Source organism: Falco punctatus (genome assembly GCF_963210335.1).
Source record: "Falco punctatus genome assembly, chromosome: 6".
NCBI lineage: Eukaryota > Metazoa > Chordata > Aves > Falconiformes > Falconidae > Falco > Falco punctatus.
The window spans coordinates 62,163,465-62,185,502 of NC_137585.1; the positions used below are offsets into that span (position 1 = coordinate 62,163,465).

The 22,038-nt window shown below is 40.4% G+C and overlaps 1 protein-coding gene across 4 annotated transcripts in view; it reads right to left on the minus strand.

The window, feature by feature from the left end:
• EXOC4 (exocyst complex component 4) overlaps positions 1 to 22,038 on the minus strand; it is a 412,836-nt gene that overhangs the window by 226,366 nt on the left and 164,432 nt on the right. The window contains exon 10 of one of the 4 annotated variants that reach the window (XM_080393440.1): positions 1,190 to 1,383. The exons of the other annotated variants lie outside the window; for them this stretch is intronic. Coding sequence (XP_080249566.1) covers positions 1,307 to 1,383 — 77 coding nt within the window. The 3' untranslated portion in view covers positions 1,190 to 1,306. Of the gene's footprint in view, positions 1 to 1,189; positions 1,384 to 22,038 lie in introns of those variants that run through there. 4 annotated transcript variants of the gene reach the window in all.

Genomic DNA, 22,038 nt, shown 5'->3' on the forward strand with positions numbered 1-22,038 from the left:
ATGGGTCTGCCAGTGCAACTGGAACTGAAACTCAGTGCTCCAAGCAACACAGTAAAGCAAAGGTTATTTATAAGTGACTGATACAAAATTTTTCTGAAAAGCCCTTCAAACACGCACTTTAGGACTCCACAGACTAGACAAGAGCAATCTCATGTTCTAGTGGCATCTAATCATTTTAGACAGATTACTCTGTCTACTCCTATGTAACAATGATGTTCTGTCTGTCCTCTTCACCCACAAATTGCCATAGAGAGCGCACTACATGGCTGCTGTTTCTGGCAGTGACATATCTGTCCTATGGTGCAGCACGTGGGGCTCCTATTCCCTCTCTTGCAATGGGAAGGCGAGATGCACCACACAAAAAATAAATACATAAATAATAATCCATGCCTTATCAAGATAGACAAGGATAAACAAGTATTGGCCTGAGCTTACCTCCTTGCTTGAGGGGAGAATCAATTTAGCAAAGGTTTCTGATGGAGGAAAGATTGAATTTCTTGTTTGCTTCTCTTAATCACACACACTTTTTAATTACAGCAACTGTAAATGTATAGACCAGATCAGCAGGAGTAAGGAACTGACGTTTAAAAACACACAGACACGCTACCTTCTACCAAAATCAACAGAGATCAGAGAGATGATGACAAGAGACCCAAAAATCAATGGGAATTAGGTGGCTAACTACTTGTAAAATACTGGCTGTCAGTCCTTGGGGCGAGGGCTCTGCAGTGGTCGGAAGGGAGCTCTGAGACGATTAACTGTCTCAAAGGGCAGTAGACTCTTCCCAGCTTCCAGTCTGTCCATCTCTTGTCATTGGCACTTAGCCACATTGTACATAGCCAAGTACAGGTACACCCTAAATCCATGTAGACTATACGCTTAGACCTGCCCAGTCAGTTTGTAAATCCTTTTCTTCTTTGACAGAGAGGTGCGGTAGGAATTAAGGCAATAAAGATGTGAAGTGAGGGGAAAAAAAGATGAAGGAAGCTGACCTTTAAGGTTATAAAGCACACCACATTTCATTTCTGTAATATTTCCTTAAGTGAAAAAACTCTCAGCAGTTCTCCCAGAAGCAGTGTTTGGGGTGATGCCCCCTAACATGAGTTGCAGAGCAGCTTTCCAACCTCAAAAGCTTTCACTGGAAAAACACAAATGCTTTGCAGAAATTAAGGCAGGGCTCCTTGTTGGTTCTCAGTTTGCCTCGTAGAGCAACAGGGCTGTTGTCCCAGGGAACGAGGACAGACGCAGGAGTCCAGAGCTTTCAAAATATGCACCACCTCCTGTCTGGTTTGGGGTTGGGACCATGTCAGTCAGCACAATGATCTAAAAATCCCAGCTGAAGTCTGATGACTGGACAATCACAAATCCCTTCCAGGTATAAAACTGGAAAAGAAGGGGTGAGAGCTGTAACATGCATTCTGTATTTGTAGAGCACACTCTGCTTCAAACCACGCTGAAGGAAAAATGACTTCCAAAAGCAGGAGAGGCACTACTACCATAAATTGCCTCTCTACTCAAAGGGAGCACAAGCACCATGATGACAGCAGCGTGGCATTTTGTTCTGTACAGGTATAGAGTTCCCAACCATGAGAATACACATCGCTATCAAAACCTTAAAAATCATTCCAGAAACTAACAGGCAGCTGATGTAAATCATGCAACCCAGACTTCATATAGAACGTTTTTATTAGTGCTCAACTGCAGATCTGGATTCAGGTCATGGGTCTAATGCAAACTCTCCGAGCTCGATCGGGTTTCTGTTTTTCAGTTTCCCAAAAGGAGAACTGAGACAGGGACTCCAACCTTCCCCCCAGCTAAAGCTGTTTCAAGAAATGCTGTATACAAGAAGGAACAAAGGTTTTATTCACTGTTCTTAAAGTCATGCTTTGACTTTAGCTTTCCATTTAACATAGAATATGGCTCCAAATTACAAAACTGACTGCACCACCTATTCTGTTCACTGCCTGGAATTTCTGCCTAGAACAGCTTCTCCTGCTTGCTTTTGACCAACTGTCATTACCCTTCATTTACTACGTAGCAGGACTTCAGCACAAGAAGCCGATTTGGAAGCAGTCACAAAGCTGGTGCGCAGACATATTGTTCTGCTGATGTTCCCATGCCCAATCCTTTTACGCGCTCCTATACTGTCTTGTCTGAGATCCAACACCATATGCATTTAAATAAGTTGCTCTTTAATGTTTCAAAACCTGATTTATTAGTTGCTCACACTCCATCTGCCTTGAAAAACTGCAGCGTGCCTTCACTTTCACAGGCTGTACAAAAGGTTGAGGTTCAATTTGACTCTACTTTATCATTTGATCAGTGTGTCAGCCACATATGTAGTCTCCTTTCAGCTACAGAAATTGTTTAAAATGCATACTTTTCTTTCTCTTCCCCCCGCTCCCCCCAGGCCACGCAACTCAGCAGCAAGCACTTTGATTAATGTATTTGTCAGCTTGCATATTTACTGTTTTGTTGGTTTCCCTAAAACTACTGTGTACAGATACAAGCCCCTCCAGAGCATGGCTGTAGCATAAACCCTTATCCAAAGCCAGAGAACATGCTAGAGCTAATGAACTGTGGTTACTCACACACTGCATTCACTTTTCAGCTATTCTGCTCTCAAAGCTTTCTTTATCTTATCTCCTGTAGCTGCAAATGGCTCCTACCTGAATTTTTTATATTCCTGACATGTTTCCTATTCAGTTTTAATGTCAGAAGAAAAAAACCCAGCAAGCTAACAGAGAAAGCAAGTGAAGCAAGACAAAGATAGTCTTGATAGACTATCATTGATTGTTTTATATTCTTACAAACTGTTTAACTCTTAAAACTTCCCTCACTTCATCGTCCTTTTCAATACTCAGAAGTTCACAGCCATTTCAGACATCGGAATCCGTAGTTACAGCAAGATACATCTGGCGAGGCCACAGGCTCGCATGATGTTTGACAAGACTGCATCTCCCCTCACACACTTCTGAGATGGGGCAGCTTTGCTACAGCCCCTCTTATGGGTCTGATATAGGAAATAATGAAATAAACAGTGTAAAATGTTGTACAGTATTCTAGAAAAAGTACACACAGAAATACTTGATTTTTTACATGTGCACAGAGGAAGGAAACAGGATTCAGAAAATGTACACAGCTGGGACTACAGTAACCGTCATGTTGCCCAGGAAAGCTGTCATAGATTTGTTTTCCACATATTAATGAATGCATCAGTTCTAATGAAGATAAATTTGCCTATTTTTTGACAAGTCTTGAAAATGTTACAAACCTGGCATGTAAACCAGGGCAAAATAAATCCTACTTGGCTATTCAACAGTGATACCTCTATAAATTTATAACAACAAAAGAATGTCCTTACTCCTCACCTGCGCATACAGTAGTGGGACTTAATTCATTTTTCAGCAATATGCAGAATGATCCCTACTAACAACAAGGGTTTTCCTCAAGGGAACCAAAATGGATTGTCCACGCCAGCGCACAAAATGCACAAAACAACTCCCTGTGCCAGCAGAAATTGTCAGACTGCTCAGAGTATGACCTGTCAGGCAGCATTTTTCAACCTGTTCATCCATAATCTCTTTTAGATGGGTTTCCCCACCTCCTTATCTTCCTTGCTTTGTTTTGCCTGAAATTCAATCTAAGATGAATTAGACTTTCGAAAACAACCAACGCCATGGCTATTAAGTCACACTGGAAATTCTAGACTCCTGTGTTAATTTTGCTACAGCTTTTACTTCTTGCATTTTAATGCAAAACTGCTTCCCCCCAGAGACTGTCACTGATATTGGCACGAAATCGCATGGGGCTGTAACAGAACTCAAGCACCAATAAAAAGGAGGGTAACTCAACCCTCAGCAGACATTAGCAATTGCAGGAAAACAGCCAGAACTTTAATCACAGTTCTTTCAAATGCAGCCAGGGATTTCGAAGTGCTGTTATTCTAGGATATGACCCTAATACAGTCCTTAATCAGAGCCATTGCTAGTACAAGAATAACCTGGTGACTTTAATAAAGCGCAATTTCATAGGAACCAATAAGTCAGAATCACGCTGTGTCTAATAAACTCCAGAAAGAATGACCAGTCCTCTCCATATGTTTCTGTACATTTCTACAGACAATAAAATTAAAATTTCTCCTAAGCAATGACCAAGAACTATGAGTTTCACAGAAATTTCTTAAGAGTGTTATTTCAATTATCTTTTTACTTATTGCTACTGCTGTGCAGGTATCATGGATAAGAAAAGCTCTACAGGTACATGTTGAAAAATCTATTCAAGGTAGCAACAATTTTCTTATTTTAAATTTTAATTAAAAGCATTCAACGGCCATAAGCTACAGAAGTCAAGATCTGAATGTTTCAACTTCATCAGAAAAAAAATAATTTGTGGTTTCTGCTGATTCAGCAGACTGTCAACAGTAACTATCTAGCTCGGTAGAGTCTTGCCTACATCTTGGAATACTTTGTATTATAATTTCACAATTAAATGAAATACATGCTCTTTTGTTCAACCACAAGAAGCAGAAGTGTGCACACTAGTAGAGAGCAACTAAAAACAGCAGAAGCAAACAGTAAACCTGGCATCAAATGCATACTTTAAAAGAAGGCTGAGGAACGGGCACAAACTGAAGTTATTCCTATGCCTTGGAACATGGAAGATTCTTCTTGCAGTAACACTGAAAAGTCTGGACAACACTATCTCCAAGCTGTGTTGTATCACCTGTGTCTGCAAATCCATCGTTCTCTCTCTCTCTCTCAAAATAGATATAAGCTATTCTCCACCTGAAAGGAGTACTGAGTTCAGAGGTCCCCCTCTGCTGTGGTCCTAACCTTTCAGCTTCAAACAGCCACAAAACTTACTTTGAAAACTACTGTTCATCAAGAAAAATCAGAAGTAGAAGAAGCTTTAGCTGATGGAGTATTCAGAGAGCACCTCCCTCCCTCTCCCCATTTTTCCCCTGCAAGGGCTACTTACAACTGTGGAAAGCAGCCAAACTGTAACACAGGAAAAGGTTGTTATTCAGAGCAACACTCAGTAATACAAAGGGTTCCACAACACAGGAGAAACCGCAGATCTAAAAGGCTTCCCACCTCCCACCGAATTTTAAGATTGGTATCATGCTCCTACAGCAAGGCGTTGTGTTGCAGGGCATGGAGCAACAAGTTATTGGCTGCTGCCGAGCCACGGGCAGGCACCAATCCTCAGCATACACTGCACCCCAGCAGCCACCAGCAGGCAACGGAGCCCATCAAGCATGTTCTCTGCAATTACGATGACCGTGCTTCAACCTATGAAATTAAGACATGAATTAAAGCTGTGAGAGTATCAGCGAAATGTTCTTCGCTCTTTCTTAACAGGAAATGTACATACTCCTTATTAATGGGATTATTTATTATTTTTTTTGTAGGGCTGATGCTTGAATCAGTTTTCCATTATTTTTTGAGTGAAATTTTTTGAGAGCAGTGAAAATCTAAGGATTTAGGCATGAAAAATGACTATGTGCCTCTCACCACCAGCCAGCTGCTGGAGTGAAGATTTTTCCCCAACACACTTGGGAAAAAAAAAAATCCATCATAATTGACCAGATAAGATATTAGGAGGAATCAAAATAAAGCTGGAAACAATTTGGTCTCAGATGACGACCTCTGTCTAATGTAAAACAGCTTTATACCACTAAAGTAAAACTATACTCTGTAAACAAGCCATATAGTAACTGATTAAAACTGTAATTTTGCCTGTAGAGCTGCAATTACAGTGGCGACTTTGGTTGTAGAGGGTAAGACTCCCTAACATCCCTAACTGACATCGCTGTGCTGGCAGAAAGCTGTGAATAGCTGTAGTGCTGTAAACTCTGCCAGAGGACTGTTACCCATTACCAGAACGCAACGTGACATGCCTTTCATGGGATCATCACAGACGAAGGTGGAAAAATATCCTCTCTGTTCCCCTGTGAATAAATGACAAAGCTTTCCAACACATTAGATGAGCTGGCTTGCTATGCTACCACTTAAAGGCTCCACAAAAGAATGGTGCAGAGAGGCAGCTGAAATCAGAAAATATCATACAAACATCCATTATTCTTAAAATAATGGGCTCCAGGAACAAAATTGTTTAAAGTGCTGTCTTTGACATACTTAACATACCTTAAGCCAGACTTCCAAGTAACCCGTTACTATTTTTACATCTCTCTCTTTACCACAAAACATCCTTTCCTAAATTACAGGTTTAACCATGCCCATGTTCAAGGGACTACTGCTCCGTTCTCTTTCCAGCAACAACTCACATGACCCAGTGCTACACACTTAGCACTGCAGCAGAGCCTCCTTTTCTGACCATCTGCTTGTTGAACTAATTCAAACTCTTACCAGTTTTACCTACAAGAAAAGACACTCCAAGCTTCAAGAAGACAGGTACAGCTTCACCAGGGGAGGGGGAAAAAAGGCAGCACAAAGAAGCTAGTCTAACAATGAGAGAAATGTCAAGAAATAGAAATGTCAGATCCCTTAGGGTGGAAAAAAAAATATTCCAACTCCAGTTCATCTCCAAGTACTGTATTTTGTAATGAAATTACACTCTATAGTCTTCCCTCAGGGAAAACCTGTTCCAACTTATCAGACTGTTGTTTTTTAAAAGTTCAAAACAAATGCAAGAACATCTATACAGCATTCATGCTGTAGCTGTCAAGAACTGCATTTAACTCTTTGCAAGCAAAAATATGTGAAACTTGCCACCAAAACCTGCAAAATGGCTCAATATGGAAATAGTTCAAACTATCTTTATGCTCCCCAGGTGCTTCCCACTTATGGCATCTTTCCTCTGTTTTTTTAATCACTCTTCAAAATGTCCCAAACAGTTTGCTTAGCAAATCCAATGCTCTCCTGAATCCTCCAAAAGCCTTTGCGGTGCAGTCAGGTAGGATGGTGTTACTCGTATCTTTGGCAGAGCCAGCTCATGACTCTGCTAGCTTGCCTTTTTTTCTTTTAAAATAAAACCAAACCCCCAGGCTCATTCACACCTAGGAAAACTGGACACTGATCTACAGCTGCAATATGGAGGTGGTGATGTAAAACAAGTACGTAGTAGTTGCTTCCCATCCCCTGAAACATTTCATTCTGCATACAAACAGCAGCAGATCACCCTCATTTCAAGCACTGCCAGATGCCTTCAGCACAGCTGGGATACAAGGTGGCTGAAGCAGCTGTGGTTTGTTCTGCAGTGGCATGGCCATGAGGTAATGCAACAGGAATTTTCACAGACAGGCCTGGGCTCTCCCTGGCACACACCAAAAGGGTAAACCAGAAGAGACATCCTGAGTGCTCTCAGGCACAAAATCTTCTGCTATCACAGTGTTTCACACCATCAAGTTCTATACCATAAACCAGAAAACTACAAAAAGTCAAAACTCTCTTACGAACGCCAAGCATTTGCTTACTGGCCAGGTCATTTGTGCAAAATGCTACAGTCTTCAGTCACCTCATGCAACGAAATCCTTATTATTAAAGGCAAGATACTGCAGAAGTTTGTGTTGACTCAAATGAAACTTATTTCTTTATGGGCATATCTACTTGAATGAGCTCGTACAGATACTACAGGAGGAATAGGGTTATTAGCTCAAGCACAGAAGTGTGCTAGGCAGTAACGTGACCTCCAGGACGCAGCTGGTGTTGCCTCCAGCCACTCAGAGGTTGGGTAGAGCAGACATTATCATCCACTTGCATCCATAAAAGACATATTTCTATTTTCCATGTACACTATTGAGAAAAGGGGCTTTAGCAGAAGAACGCTCCTTTTCAGATTTACCACGGGCATATTAAATGGGTCTGTACAGAACAATGACCACACAGCTTTTAGAGTTCAATGTGTGTCTTCTATGATCAGGTGAGAAAACTGGTATCATTCTGTTAGCTTGCTTACTTTCTGCCTGGCAGTATTAGCAAACTTGGTCAAATTCAAATAAGAAAAATTTGTATTTTGGTAGCTTTGTCAGTACTACATGTCTATACAACAGACAATGCATAAGGCAGTAATGAACTAAGGTTCTTCTTTTGCAAATAAAAGCACCAAACAGAAAATAAAAAATAAAATCAAATTCTAAATCAAGGAGGTCTATGAATTTGCTTCCCCCTATTAAAGAGAGAAGATCTAATTGATTGGGTACGTACTGCTCATGCACCAGTCCTCATAGCATCCAGGCTTTTGCAAGAGAGAGCAAGATGAGGATCCAACATTGGCAGAGAAGCTGCTCTGATCAACACATTTCAAGACCAAATACACTGTGGTATGTCCAATCTTCTCTATCACAAATTCCTTTAAGACTTTAAAGTGACCAATAAGCCTGTGAAATAACTTCAAATTGACCCTCTACAGACACTACTGCAGGCCCAAATCCATTGCCGTTGAGGCCAGGAGAGCCTCTCTCTTTCCTTCCCAAACGGCCCCTGCCATGTCTGCTTTCACCTGAGAGCCACAGCCTCCAATTTAAACATAAAAGAGCACATTTCCAGTTATTTCTACAGTATGCTTAGTTACTCACAAAATAACAGGCAAAAGACTTGTATCCATTTAGTTAATTGTTTACCTTGTAAAGTTTAATTACTTTTGTTCATATAAATGAAATTTATGTCTTCCTTCCTGCTGATAAATTAAAAAAATGCTTGTTTGTTGGTTGGTTTTTTTTCCTGGTTATTATTCTTCTGTCTCATTATTCTTAAGGAATTGTACTTTATTAGCAAAATCAGTTGTACGGGTTAGTTGGATATTTTTGGAGCAACTATTCATTATGTTTTAATATTTTAAGATTTTTATTCTCTTCTTTAAAACCATTTACAAGCTGGAAATGTTTACTAGCTGCCAACTGAATGCATTTAGTTACCAATGAAAACCTCAACTCCCTTAATTCAAAGCCAGCAGGAAGGTTTAATTTAATTTCTTTGATAACACCAAGCATGCTCACTGTAATGACAGTGGAAAAAAAATGTAAATGAGTACAATTGAAGATACTACAGATCATAAATACTATTTAAGAGCTGCAAGGAAAAAAGCTGTCTTGCACAGATCTCGTAGGCAAAGGCAGTAACTTGCACCTACAGGCTGAAAATGCAAACAAAACAAAACAAAAAAAATCATGGAATGGTTTGGGTTGGAAGGGACCTTGAAGACCATCTAGTTCCAGCCCCCCCGCCAGAGGCAGGGACACCTTCCACCAGCCCAGGTTGCTCCAAGCCCCGTCCAGCCTGGCCTTGAGCACTGCCAGGGATGGGGCAGCCACAGCTGCTCTGGGCAGCCTCTGCCAGTGCCTCACTGCCCACATGGTAAAGAATTTCCTCCTTATACCTAATCTAATTCTGCCCTCTTTCAGTTTAAAACCATTCCCCCTTGTCCTATCGCTACAGGCCCTACTGAAATGTTTCTCCCCGTCAGTACTTAAAGGGGGCTTATAAGAATGAAAGGCCACTGTAAGGTCTCCCCGGAGCCTTCTCTTCTCCAGGCTGAACAGCCCCAACTCCCTCAGCCCGGCTTCCTAGCAGAGGTGCTCCAGCCCCCTGACCACCTTTGTGGCCTCCTCTGGACTCGCTCCAACAGGTCCGTGCCCTCCTTATGTTGGGGGTCCCAGAGCTGAATGCAGGTCTGCAGATGGGGTCTAACCAGAGAAGAGCAGAGGGAGATCACTGCAATGCGTTTGATGGTGGTTGCAGGTCTGCAGTTAAGGGTAAATCAATCTTCCCAAGTCCTCAGCAAGGTACAGGATGCTACTGGAGCAGCAAGCAGTGATGAGACTCCTTTCAAAAACTAGCACAGAGCAAATGGGGAGCAAGTACTGTCCTTCTGTCTTCAAGGAAAACACCAACCTCTCTACAACTTGAAAAGAAAAAGGCAAACCCTTTCTGACCTCCAGTCTTCACTGCATTTAAATAAAACTGTTTATGGGTGTTTGGAGATATAAAAACCAAAGTCTCAGTCCGCCATTAATATTTTAATTGAAAACATGAATATTCATGATCATTTTGTTTCTTCAGAGGACAAGATAGGATCATTAAATAATCCCAATACGTAAATGTGTTACTATCATGACACCTTGCCTTCATCTACATTACAAAACCAAGGCATTTTTAGCTCTTTCATTATTTATGTAATTCTGATTCTTTTGGCTTTTTTTTTTTTCCTTCTAGACTAACTAGAGCACTTTCTCAGTTACAGGCTCGGTAATTACGGACTATTTCAAAGTCATCTGCCTCTCCCGACTTTGGCAGTTTCAGAGGATTATTTATTTAGGGGCTGTTTTGGTATGATGCATCTTCTGTTTCCAAGCTGATTTCAACAGCACCGCAAACACCTGATATTTGCCACAAGCCCAGGAGAATGCAGGCAAGCACAAATTTTTTTAACAATTTCCTAATTTCTCAGACTTCAACAATGCTTCAGTAACAAAAATGTTTCTATGAAAGACAACAGCAGCTGCTTTCTAAAATGAATAAATTTCTTTAATTTGCAGCTATAAGCAACAACAGAAAACTCTGGATGATTCCAGCAAGTCTTCCCTGTAATTGCCTTGAACTCCCCCCATCTAAATACAAACTGAACTGAAAACCTAAAGCAGGTCAGATGAGGACAAAATACTGGAAAGGATTTCCAGGGTCATTAACTTCACCTTTCAACTCCTCTGAATACAACCACCTGCACCTCCCTTGTCATACCTATCTCAAGCTCAAACCAAGTTTCTTCCCTTCACTGTTCAGACCTCACTTGTTAGAAACCTTTTTCCAATTTCCAGATTAAATTTCTTTTTGGCCAGTTTATTCCCATATGTGGCAACACCATTTTTCAGGCAATAGCTCTTTACCACCCTCCAAAGTGCCAAATACCTTTTATAGGCAAGTATATCCCCCTTGAGACTACTTTACTCCAGCATGAAATAGTCTTTTTCACCATTATAAGCAGCCAGAAACTACATCCAATATTTCAAATTACTTCTAATCAAAGACCTGTACAGTGACATTAATAGTTTCCAGTCACTGCTGGAAATACCCTGCCTGTGTCGCACTTGCCTTTTTCTGAGCAGCAACACTTTGGCAGCTCACAATCATTCTGTAATCAACTAGTACCACTTATCCTCCATCTTTCCCAATTGATTAGCTTCTAGTTTAGAGCTGATTTCTCTTACCAATCCCCAGATGCATGACCCTGCATTTAGTGCTACTGAATTTCATCCCCTTTATTTTACTCCAGTTCCTAAGGTCATCCAGCTTTTGTAGGTTATTTCATCACCACCACCACGGTGGCCATCACCATAAGGAATGAAAGTCATTGAAATATTTCCTAAAATGAACATAATGAGAAAGCACAGTCCTGGAGGCCAGTGAAAGACATCAGGTAGCAGTCTGCCAGTTAAATACATCATTTGAGAACTGTATTTCATAGAACTTCCACTAATTTTGCATAACGTGACCTCTTACAGAATTGAAGGCTCAAATCGACAGCAAGGGAAGGACAACTCAGATAGGAGTGAGCAGCTGTTGACAAAGGGAAACCATTCCCAAGAATACACTACCACTACAAAAAATTCAAGCAGCTGTTGAAAAGTACTTCTGGTTTTAAAATCAAGTAAGTTTGGGAACAACAAATCCCGCAGTAAAAGCCAGTACTGTTGCGAATAAAGCATCCCAGCAGATAGCTCCAAGGTGCAACACAGAGAAAAGCAGATGCTTAAAAGCCTTCCATTGCCCTTGGCTCACCTGAAGTGACCTTCCTACTTGGAATATTTTCTACATGAAACCACTTAGCCACTGAGATGCAAGTGACAGTCATGGTGGTTGCTACACATCTGAAGCACTTCAAATCTGGACTGGTGTTACTGGACTTTCTTGACATGGGTTGAGCATGGCAGTCTGATGATATGGATGTCCCGCTAGGTAAACCAGATGGGTACATTCTTTTCTTCCCTTTGGCTTTATTTGGTCCATTTCAATAGCGAGGGGAAAAAAAGTAACTTTAAAAAATAATTAACCTCTCCATTTATTTTAGAAAACCAAAAGCAGTACAATGAAACAGACCAGTCTTTGCTGCAAGTCTGACTTTATCACAGAGCCATCAGTCCCATGACTGACTACCCAAAACAGTAGATCAAATAATCTGGAGCAGCTACGCTGGGGAAAAAAAAGAATCAGAAGCACTTGAGGCAGTCAAACCACAGAGCTTCCCAGCACTGTTCAGAGAGCTTTCAAGTCCCCTCCAATACAAAGGTACTTACCATGGATACCATGGAAAGGGGCCAACAGCTGCTGTCTATTTGTGCTGTCTTGCCAATGCCTGCGATCATTGCTGAAGCTGGAACACTGACATTTCCTGAAGAGTTTAATCGTGTCTGGTTTGGCTTTCCTAATCGGTACCACAATAACAGATCCTTCCTGGCATGTATCAAACAAGCATGGGTTCCAACACCTGCACAGGTTTTACTCAAAATGGGTATTTTTATACATCACTTCTTTACCTGAAGGTGACTATCACCTTTGATAACCCCAGCACATATACAAGTCTTGGAGGAAGCAATGAAAAGCCGTTTGAGTTACTCAGGCTTTTAGCAAAGGTGCTCATGCAAAAGTGGGTTACGGCATGTCTGTAACTACTGAAATCAGCTGGGTATAGAGATGCCCAAAAAGGTATTGAACAAGCTGGATCTGCAGGAAAGAAGCAGGATGGTCAAACGCAGTCCACACTGTTCTCCAGATCTGCCCATGAGCTAAGCAAGCTTCTCTCTGCCTGGCTGTGCTGTGCCATGCCGACATGCTGGTCTTCCCAGGAGTGTCTCAACAGCACACTTCATTTCCTAACATGGGAAATCTCTCATACTTTTAACTGCTATGATCAAAAAAAAAGCCGTGAAGCACCAGGAAAACACAAAAATATTCTCATCTCCCAGCTGGGGACATAGTTCAGTGTGTTTATTTCCAGGCTGCCACCAGCAAAATTTCCTTCGGGTGATGCAACTGTTGCTGATTTAAGTATCCAGTTCTGGACTGTGGCACTTGTTCAGGAGCCACTTTGAAATATAAAGTCCTTAACTTCCAAAATATAGCTTCAAAGAAAAATTAAAAAAGCAGTTGAGAGAAGCACCAAAGATTACTTCCACCTGCTCCAATATTCTCCCACTAAATGAAGAAAAACACAGGGACTGAAAATTCTAAGTCAAAGATGAGGAGCAGCAGCACTGAGGAATTAATCAATGAAATGAAGTGAAAAACAGAGAAATGGAGTTACAGTTCTTTTCAAAACAGCAAAATCCAAAAACATATACAGAAAGGAAAAGTAGTGAGAGTTGTCAATGAGCTCTGGTCAGAGACATCTCGGTATTTGAATCTACCTGCATCTCCCACCAGCAGATGGTGCAGACCGTGCCAAACTTATGCATCCTCTGGCCTGTTTCACTCACATATTTCAATCACATAGTCCAGCCATATTGACTTATTCCTCCAAATACACGCATATATATACACACATATGCACATCAGTCCTTTCTCCACCCCACCCCCCACTAATTAAGTCAAGCACACTACGCAACCATAGCAAGATGTTAATTTACTGATTTGATTTAAATGTATCCTAGCTACGTCAATCTCCTCCCTCTAGATCATCAGAACAACCTTCACTCCTTTAAATAAGGCCGGGGATGCAATAATTTCCTTCACCTTTTCGCATATGCAGATAGGAAAATTATCCAGACATCCATCAGAATGTCTTGCAACAGCAAGAAACTCATTTTAAGCCACTTTGCCGCATATGCGACCTGAATACACAATCTGATCCAATGCAATAAACTTGCTGAAGATTATTACATCCCTCACCACAATGCCTGGCAGCGCAAAAGGAAAAAAAGCATCTGAAATAGAAACAAAAAGATTGGTCCATCCTTGTCCACACGTGCTGGCTGACACTCCCTCTTTTGCAGCAGACTCTATGCCAGAACCTGGATGCATTCTGAAAGACTATGAGAACATAAAGCACGTCATATTACTGACATGTAGGAACGGTACATGAATCCAGCTGTACATGGACAGAAACGTGCCACAAATCCACATTACTTTCCTCATCAAAACACGAGGGGAATGAAGGAATCTGTAGAAAGCAAAATAGTATATTTCATACCACAATAGCATTCAGAGTTTGTGGGATCAAAAGTCAACCCAGAAAAGGCAACAATGTCAAATGCTTCAAAGTAAAAATTAGAAATAAGTGTGTAAAAGTAAGTACATCTTCCTTACAAGTTGGTTTTACAAAAGACTTGTAAAAAATGATGCAGTGTACAGTAGAAAAAGTATCAAATTCACACCCTGCAGGTCAGCTAACCCATCCTAAACCAAGGTCTGCAGGCAATTTGTGGTCCATGAAATTCAGATGGGTCACGTAAGCTGACTTTCCTAGTTTGCAGCTACTAAACTGCAATAAAGAGATGCCATAAATAAACTGACTACTTTCCCACCACCTCTTTTTTGCAACTCTGGAGCTGTCACAGGACTGTTAAATGACTGAAGACCATCACTTGGGGGGGGAACACCCACCAAACAATATTGAGAAGTTCTTCCAGCAATAAAGATAAAAATGAAATTTATGACTGACCCAAATGCTATTTCTTCATAGACGATATCTGCCAGCCCTCGCAAAAACTACAGACCTAATATTTCCGCTCTGGGCCATATGTGCCATTCTCAGGCAAAAATAAATTTGTTAACAGGTCTGCAATAGCAGTTGGCGCTTGCTTATGCCAGTCTGTACTAACATCTTGAGACCTTCTTTAATAAGAAAAAAATTTTAAAAAGATAATGTTTCAGGAAAGTATAAAACCAGCAAAACATGCCTAAGACTTAGGGGAGAAAAAACCCCAGTAATTCAAGGAAACACTTCGAATTCTTCTACTAATAGACAACAGAAATGTTGGCAAAGTTTGTTGTTCATAAGCTTAGGGATCATCCAAGGGTCCTGAACATTTTAAACATTCAGTGTGACCATCTGTCATTGACATAGTCACTGAACAGAACGAGCAATTACTGAAGCCCTTCTCAGACATAATCTGTCAACCATATCTAGTTTGGCTGCCAAGAGAAATCAAGTTAAGGACTATGAAAGCAGACTGCCCTTATGGGGAGTGAGACCTCTCCACCTGAGAAGGTCAGCAGTGGCTGGGAAGCAACAAGCACCCAAAAATCCTGCAATAGTCCTCTGGTGCTCATCAGGTTGTGCACCATGTTTTTGTACCTGCTGGTATCTCATGCTCCGTGTCCTGTTCTGCACAGCAACAGAGGATAAGCAAACCACACAGAATAAGGATGGTTGCAATAAGGACTTGGTCAGAGTTTACAAACATGTTGGCAGGTCACCCAGGAGCAGCAAAAGCAGCCAAGTGCCCAAGTTTAGCGCTGAACTTGTCTTAAGGGCTTCACAAATATGACCCATCAGAATCATGTGCAGACAGACTCTGCCCTACCTTCAGCACAGCTACACTGATAGGCTCAGGGATACGTTTAAACTGCAGAGAACTGACACATCTTCTAATAAGAAGAACGAGCACTGCTGACATTCCTAACTGCTTTCAAGTTTTGCCTCACAAGCCCATGCTCCAACATAAAAGGAGAAAAAAAATGCAGCAGACTACAGAACAAACCTTTTAAGTAACCTCTGAACCCTACAAAACAAAAATCCCAACATTTCCTCATGGAAATTCACAAAGCTAAAGGTATTCACAGACCTTAGGGCTGGAAGGATCATTAGATCATTTAGACCAGCCTCTTCTAGCTAAGAGTCCATTCAGTTTTACTCAATAGCTTGTTTTTAACTAGACATCCAGGTAGCATCTAGAGATGATTCAGCCAGGCAGAGAACCGATCTCCCCCCTTACTTTGCTGTAGTGCTACATCAGCTCATGTTCAAAGACTGCATCTAGTTTGATTATATCTCACTTCAGCTTCAAGCTACTCTTTTCTTACATCTTTGTGCACCAAAGAAAAGAAAGAGTCCTTCAGTACTCTTTGTAGTACCTTTGAAGGTACTTCATCTTCTTTTCATTAATTTTTTTTCCCCTGGAGACAGTAGAGGACTCTGTTTTCCGTATTCTTTAACTGTAATTAGCTCTCCTCTGTACCTGTCCAATTTTTCACCATTATTTAAAGAGTGCAGGGAGCAGTCTAGGTGTAGGATCAGTATGACTGCTTAAGTCTTCTTCAGAGTTGCTGCTTTCAGGAAAGAGTGTTTACTCTCAGTCCTCCACCATGTAAAATTTTATTACTGGTTGAACAAAACTGGTATCAGAACAGACAACAATTCATAAAGGTGTAAGATCATTCTCCATGTCACAAGTTGCAGCATGGAAAATTCTGATTGAATTTCAGGGCAGGGGAGAAGGAATCTTTGAGTGGTGAAGCACAGGAATCTCCATCTTTGGAGATCTTAAGAACTCAACCGGACAAAGTCAGAGCAACCTGATCTAACTATGCTGAGCAGCGCACAGGACCAAAGACCTCTAGAAGTCCCCTCCAACCTTGTTTTGGTTGGATAATAAGTAATAATTAAATATTATTTTATTTAATAACTATGACAGATATAAATATACTATGACAGAAAATAACTATGACAGAAAGGCTGAGCAGACTCCTAAAGCCATCCTGAACCAAGACAACAAGAAGTCCATGTGGTACCCAGGATGCTGGAGACACCATGGCTAACATGGCTATAGCTATCTTCTACTTATTTGGTCAGCAGTCAGCTGATGGAGCAGCGTGTCTGTGCTGACTAGCCACAGGAGCACACTGTAGACAAAGGATTAGAAATGTAAATCCTATGATATAGGTGTCAAATTAGAGTAACCTCAAAACCTGGAAGGGAACTGTTAACCAGATGCTTTCATCTGGCTCAAAGTCCCTATGTAGCAACAGTGGGAACTGGCATCGCTGCCTGTTTCTGCCCAGCAGTGACCAAATAAGATGCAGTAAAAACATAAAAGAACATACTAAATCGGTGCAATATGGTGATTACTCCACTGTATGAACCACGAGCAGGACATGAAGGATATCAAGCCCTTTCTGAAGCCCTGTACTGGCAAGGTCACTGGACTGGCTATCTAGTAACTCCAGTTAATGAATTATTTTAACCCTAGGCACAAAATACACAGTGAACAACTACATCCCATACCAATTCCCAATAAAGACCTCACCAAAGATCTGTATGCTCATTAATTATCTGATGTTACAATATATCTTGCTCTGAACAAACTATCAGCACTGCTGTGAAGAGCCAAAAGAGGTGCTGTAAGAAGCAGATGCTACTGTGAAGCCTCTGAAACCAAGTTTTGGAGAATAAAGGATCCAAAACGGAAAGAATTCAGTGTCCAAGCTTCTTAAAACATACATTCCGACAAAGTTTTTTTAGAAAATATATTTAATGGGCCTAATAGTTACAATAAAAGTGGTAAAGGAAAGCACCAAGGTAGAGAAGGTGGAAATTGGTAACATGACTGTGCAGTGGTTAATGAACTAAAGGAGAAAAAAATAATTACTTATGCTGAAAGCAGAACTTCTGGACTGCAAAAAGGTAACTAATCAAAATCCTTATGGGCGAGTTAAGGAGATATTCCTACTTATTCTTTATTCACAACTGCACAAAAGTTAATGTGCAAAAAAGATGCTGATGGAACTAGAGATGGAAGTTATTACGAACACACAGGAGAATCTGATACTCTTGATCACTGGAGGAACAGAATGTAATTTGATCCTGCATATTTCAGTGCAGCCAGGTGCTAATAATTTTTGCCATGAGGTAAAGACTGCATGGCTTGAAACTTTAGAAGACAAATTCAAGTATATCCATCAATCACAGAAGGACTCGGGACCACCCAGTGGATGCAGCCATAAAAGCAAACGTGATCCAAGATACAGCAGGCGTACTGTTTCCAGTAAGGTCAAGAGGAGAATACTATGAATATTTAAGGAACCAGTGAGACACCATCTGGAATACCAATTCAAAATGAGAAGAAACTGGAACAGACACAGAAAGACAGTTCAGAAGCCAGAATGATCAGCACATCTTACAAGAAAAAAAATTGATGGTCTGGTTAACTAAATAAAAAGATGGGGAAAGTAAATATAAGAAAAGAGAAGAAATTATTTAAAGACAGTATTAAACCATGAAATGTAATTTGTCCATTACAAAATCCAGATGGAATATCAAAGTAACATCTTTAAATGTTAAAGCAGAGACATTCTAGACTGTTTCTCAGTAGGAGGACAAAGCAAAACAGAGTCTTGATAAATGTGTTCCTTTACTTGCATGGTTCATTGACTGCAGTGACTGGAAGATGACTGGATAACTCAAGTAGCCTTTCCAATCCTGACTTCTTCTAGTTAGAGATGACTAATGGAAATAATAAATAGTCTCTAACAGCCTCATTCCTGCAGAACTTTGCTACATCTCTCCAAGCTAATATTCTTTCACAACTATTATGATATGTCAGCTACCAAAACAATGTCAAGAACTTGGCAAGTACTACATGAGGAAGAATATTTTTTAATCAAGTAATTAAAAATGGTAGTATCAATATCTAGGAGCCTAGATGTTGATCAGAACATTAGTGTGCTTGTCATTGTGTAGTGACAAAAACATGTGTGAGCCCCCTGGAGTTAACAAAGGACATTTAAGGCGAGAACAGATGGATGCAGAGTAGAAAGGATGAACATGGTAACTCTCAACTCCTTAGCATGATAGGCGGGGGTCTCAGAACAACACAGATCTAGCAGTTTCCAATGATTGTTTTTGTGGCACCTGATACATCTTCTAAATTGGCTCATTTATTACAGAACTGACTTTAAAACAGCTTTCAAACACCCCCCCCCCCAACTTGCATTTTCTCACTGCCTTATGGAACTTGGATTTTAACTGAAAAGTACATCAGTAAATTGGCATCCCCTACTGAGAGAGATAAGAGCTTCAGTCGCTAAATAAAGATGCTGAAACAGTGACAGGTATTTCTGAAAGCTCTTTTGAAAATTCCTTTACAAACAGTATTTATTTGGCTAAAATACCTGATCAGTGCAGCACTTCTGTAATATGAGTGTTTGCAAAGTGCTTTAGTTCTTTAGATAAAAGGTGCTACAGAACTATTAGTATCGTCTGGAGAACTAGTTTCCACATACATGTTAAAGGCATTTGTCCCCAGCGAGGTCTAATTTCATGGCATTTGGGCTTATTTCGAAATCTTTATCCTTGAGTTATCCAGGTACTCAAGGCACATGTGAAAAACACATTAGGTTGGAAGCAAGTCTCCAAAGCAATAGAAAAATCTTTTCAACAGAAAAGCTAATGCCATAAACTGCATTTGCACGGACCTGTTGACAAGGAGACTAATAGCTTCTCAGAAGAAAGCACTGCACCGATACACAAATAATTTCCTCTCCTTAGTGTGCAATCATCTGCTAGGTTTTGTTACCGAGGTATTTACAGCTGTGCTCATTCTGCAAAGCAGCTTCCACCAGATTGTGTTTTTCCTACCGGAGGCTCAACATTTCAACTATTAAAGAGTTAACAAGTCTTCACCAAATAATATCTCTGCAGGTGTCAACTCCTTGGAAGCAGATAGGTCTAAAGGGCAGACACATCGTTATAATGAGAGAAAGATTAAGAGGGGGAGAGAAAAGGAGCCAGCATGAGGCATAAGAAGTGCTTTGATGAATGATCTAGCCCAGCATTAATGAGATCTGGTAATTTTACATTTCCAGAAAGCTATGGTCATTAGGACTACGAGGATCATCATTTTATTCAACTGGAACAGAGAAAAGTTTAGGACAAAAGCCAGCTCATCAAGAAATCGGTCTCCTCCTTTGAGTTAACACAGCTGTGATTTGCAACATTTCCCATCTCTGCCAGTACCCTGCATTTGTTTAGTTGCTCTTTTCAAAACACACTAGCTGCTGTTACTGCTACCCTCAGCAGACCAGACACACATTAGCTAATAACTGTCCAAGCAGATTCTGCCTCTTTGAGAAAGGAAAAAAAAAAAAAAAAAGGCACCATAATCTTCCCTGGCTGGAGAACTGTCTCTCTCAGTATATCTCCCATCAGCTAAACTCTGTAGCCTTTTGCTTATTGCAACGAGCTCATCTCTTTTCCAAAATTCTGAACCCTCAACTCTAACAAGATACAAGGGGTAAGAGCTCAACATCAGAGGTTTCTTTCTCTCTAAAATCTTCATGCAATTTGATTTTCAATTCCATAGTTTATTCCAGTAAAACCTGTGCTGTAAACCACAGCAAACACACAGAGGCAGATGTCACACACTAAGGATCAAGTTGTACAAATCCACATAAATATGAATTTTAAAGCCTTGTGAAAATCGTGACAATGCTTTTTCTGTTATTTTCAGCAGCAAACCCAAGCTCTGTAAAGCGATTTGTATGATGAACTACCTCCAAATACTCTGATGTGGTTTTAGTTTTGTAAAAAAAACTGTTGAACTTAGGTAGCATCAAAGAGCTTAACAAAAGCCTCATCCTTGGTGTGGTTACATAGCCTCTGCACTTAAGACCCAATGCCCAGAAAGGTTGAATTGGGGAAAACGAACAGGACAGAAATGGACTTCAACACAAACAACAGGATGAAAATCCAGTCCCTCAGACTGTACCTCCATAAATACCATGGTGCCACAGGGCAGAGCACAGCCCCTGTGACATCTTTGGGGCATTCTTTGAGTGTCCGTTCCAGGCACTGTGAAGGGTCTCATGTTCATGTCCCTGAATTCCCTTTGATGTCTAGTCTTGCACACACAAAAAAAAAAAAACCACATAAAAAAAACCACAAAAACCCCTCTTTTCCCTCAGCCATGACACTATACAACATACCAGTTTGATCAATTTGTAAGCAACTGTCTCCCTTTTTCAGTCTTTTTTCATGTTCTCTCCATTCAAGAAAGCACTGAGCTGATGCTCTACATGCTGTAGTAGTTCACACCACACGCCACCCTCGCACATCTTCACACAAGCAATACTACAACACACTGTATTAAACGACAAGTAATCATAAAAAAAAGCCCTCTGCCAAACCTTGACGCTTTTTTACTGCCCCCACTCACTTAAAACCTAAGATTCATTCTGAATGATCCACCTTTTTATGAATATAAATAATCTTGAACAAATTTGTGTGTTTTGATTGACACGAAGCCTTCTGAGATGGTTTTGCTGCCTCACTAGCACCATTCCTCTTTATAAATATTTATACACAATTTTCATTTTTTAACTAATTCCAAATATTCACACTTATTTTAGTTGAAGCTTCCCGTTATCTTGAAAAAGAATTTTAACTGATCTTTTGCTTAATATGCTTTTTTTTGCCACAGCACAAGGATAATGATGTTCATCCCTGAGAAGCAATGCTAAATAGGAGTCCTCCACACCACCAGTCACCTAACATGAATTTGCTCCTACACTCCCACACTGTGCAGCTAACAAACAAAGTGTTTTAAAAAAATTTTAAATAAAATACAGAAAAAGCACATACTACCAACAAATAAGTTAAAATAATTCCTTAAAAAAAAAAATCTTCTTTCTCACAGCATTTGAGTATTCAAAAGTAACAATTTTTGCTTTGGCAATTGTTCCAACCCAACCCCAAGAAAATTCAATTATTACAAAAGAATTAAGTTGGTATCTGTTTCTCACAGGCTGGCTCAGCTCCTATCTTACATTAAACACTTCTCAATTTGGTCCTTTTGGAGTTTAGCCAGATTTCAGAGATCTGCAACATCTGATCACCTGTTCTGGCATATCCTTCCTTTTCTGTATGTTCTTCTGCCTCCCCTTTAGAGAATTTTTTTTTCTCACTAACATCTGTGCCACCACCTTCCTTTAATAACATTAAGGCACATCACTTGTATGATGATTTACTAAGTATGAACTGCATTCTTATTGGTATTATACCTTCTTTCCCCAAACTCACCATGTTCTCCTGAAGTTTGGAGTGTTCATGGGTGGTGCTCAAAAAACATCTGTACACATGAAAACA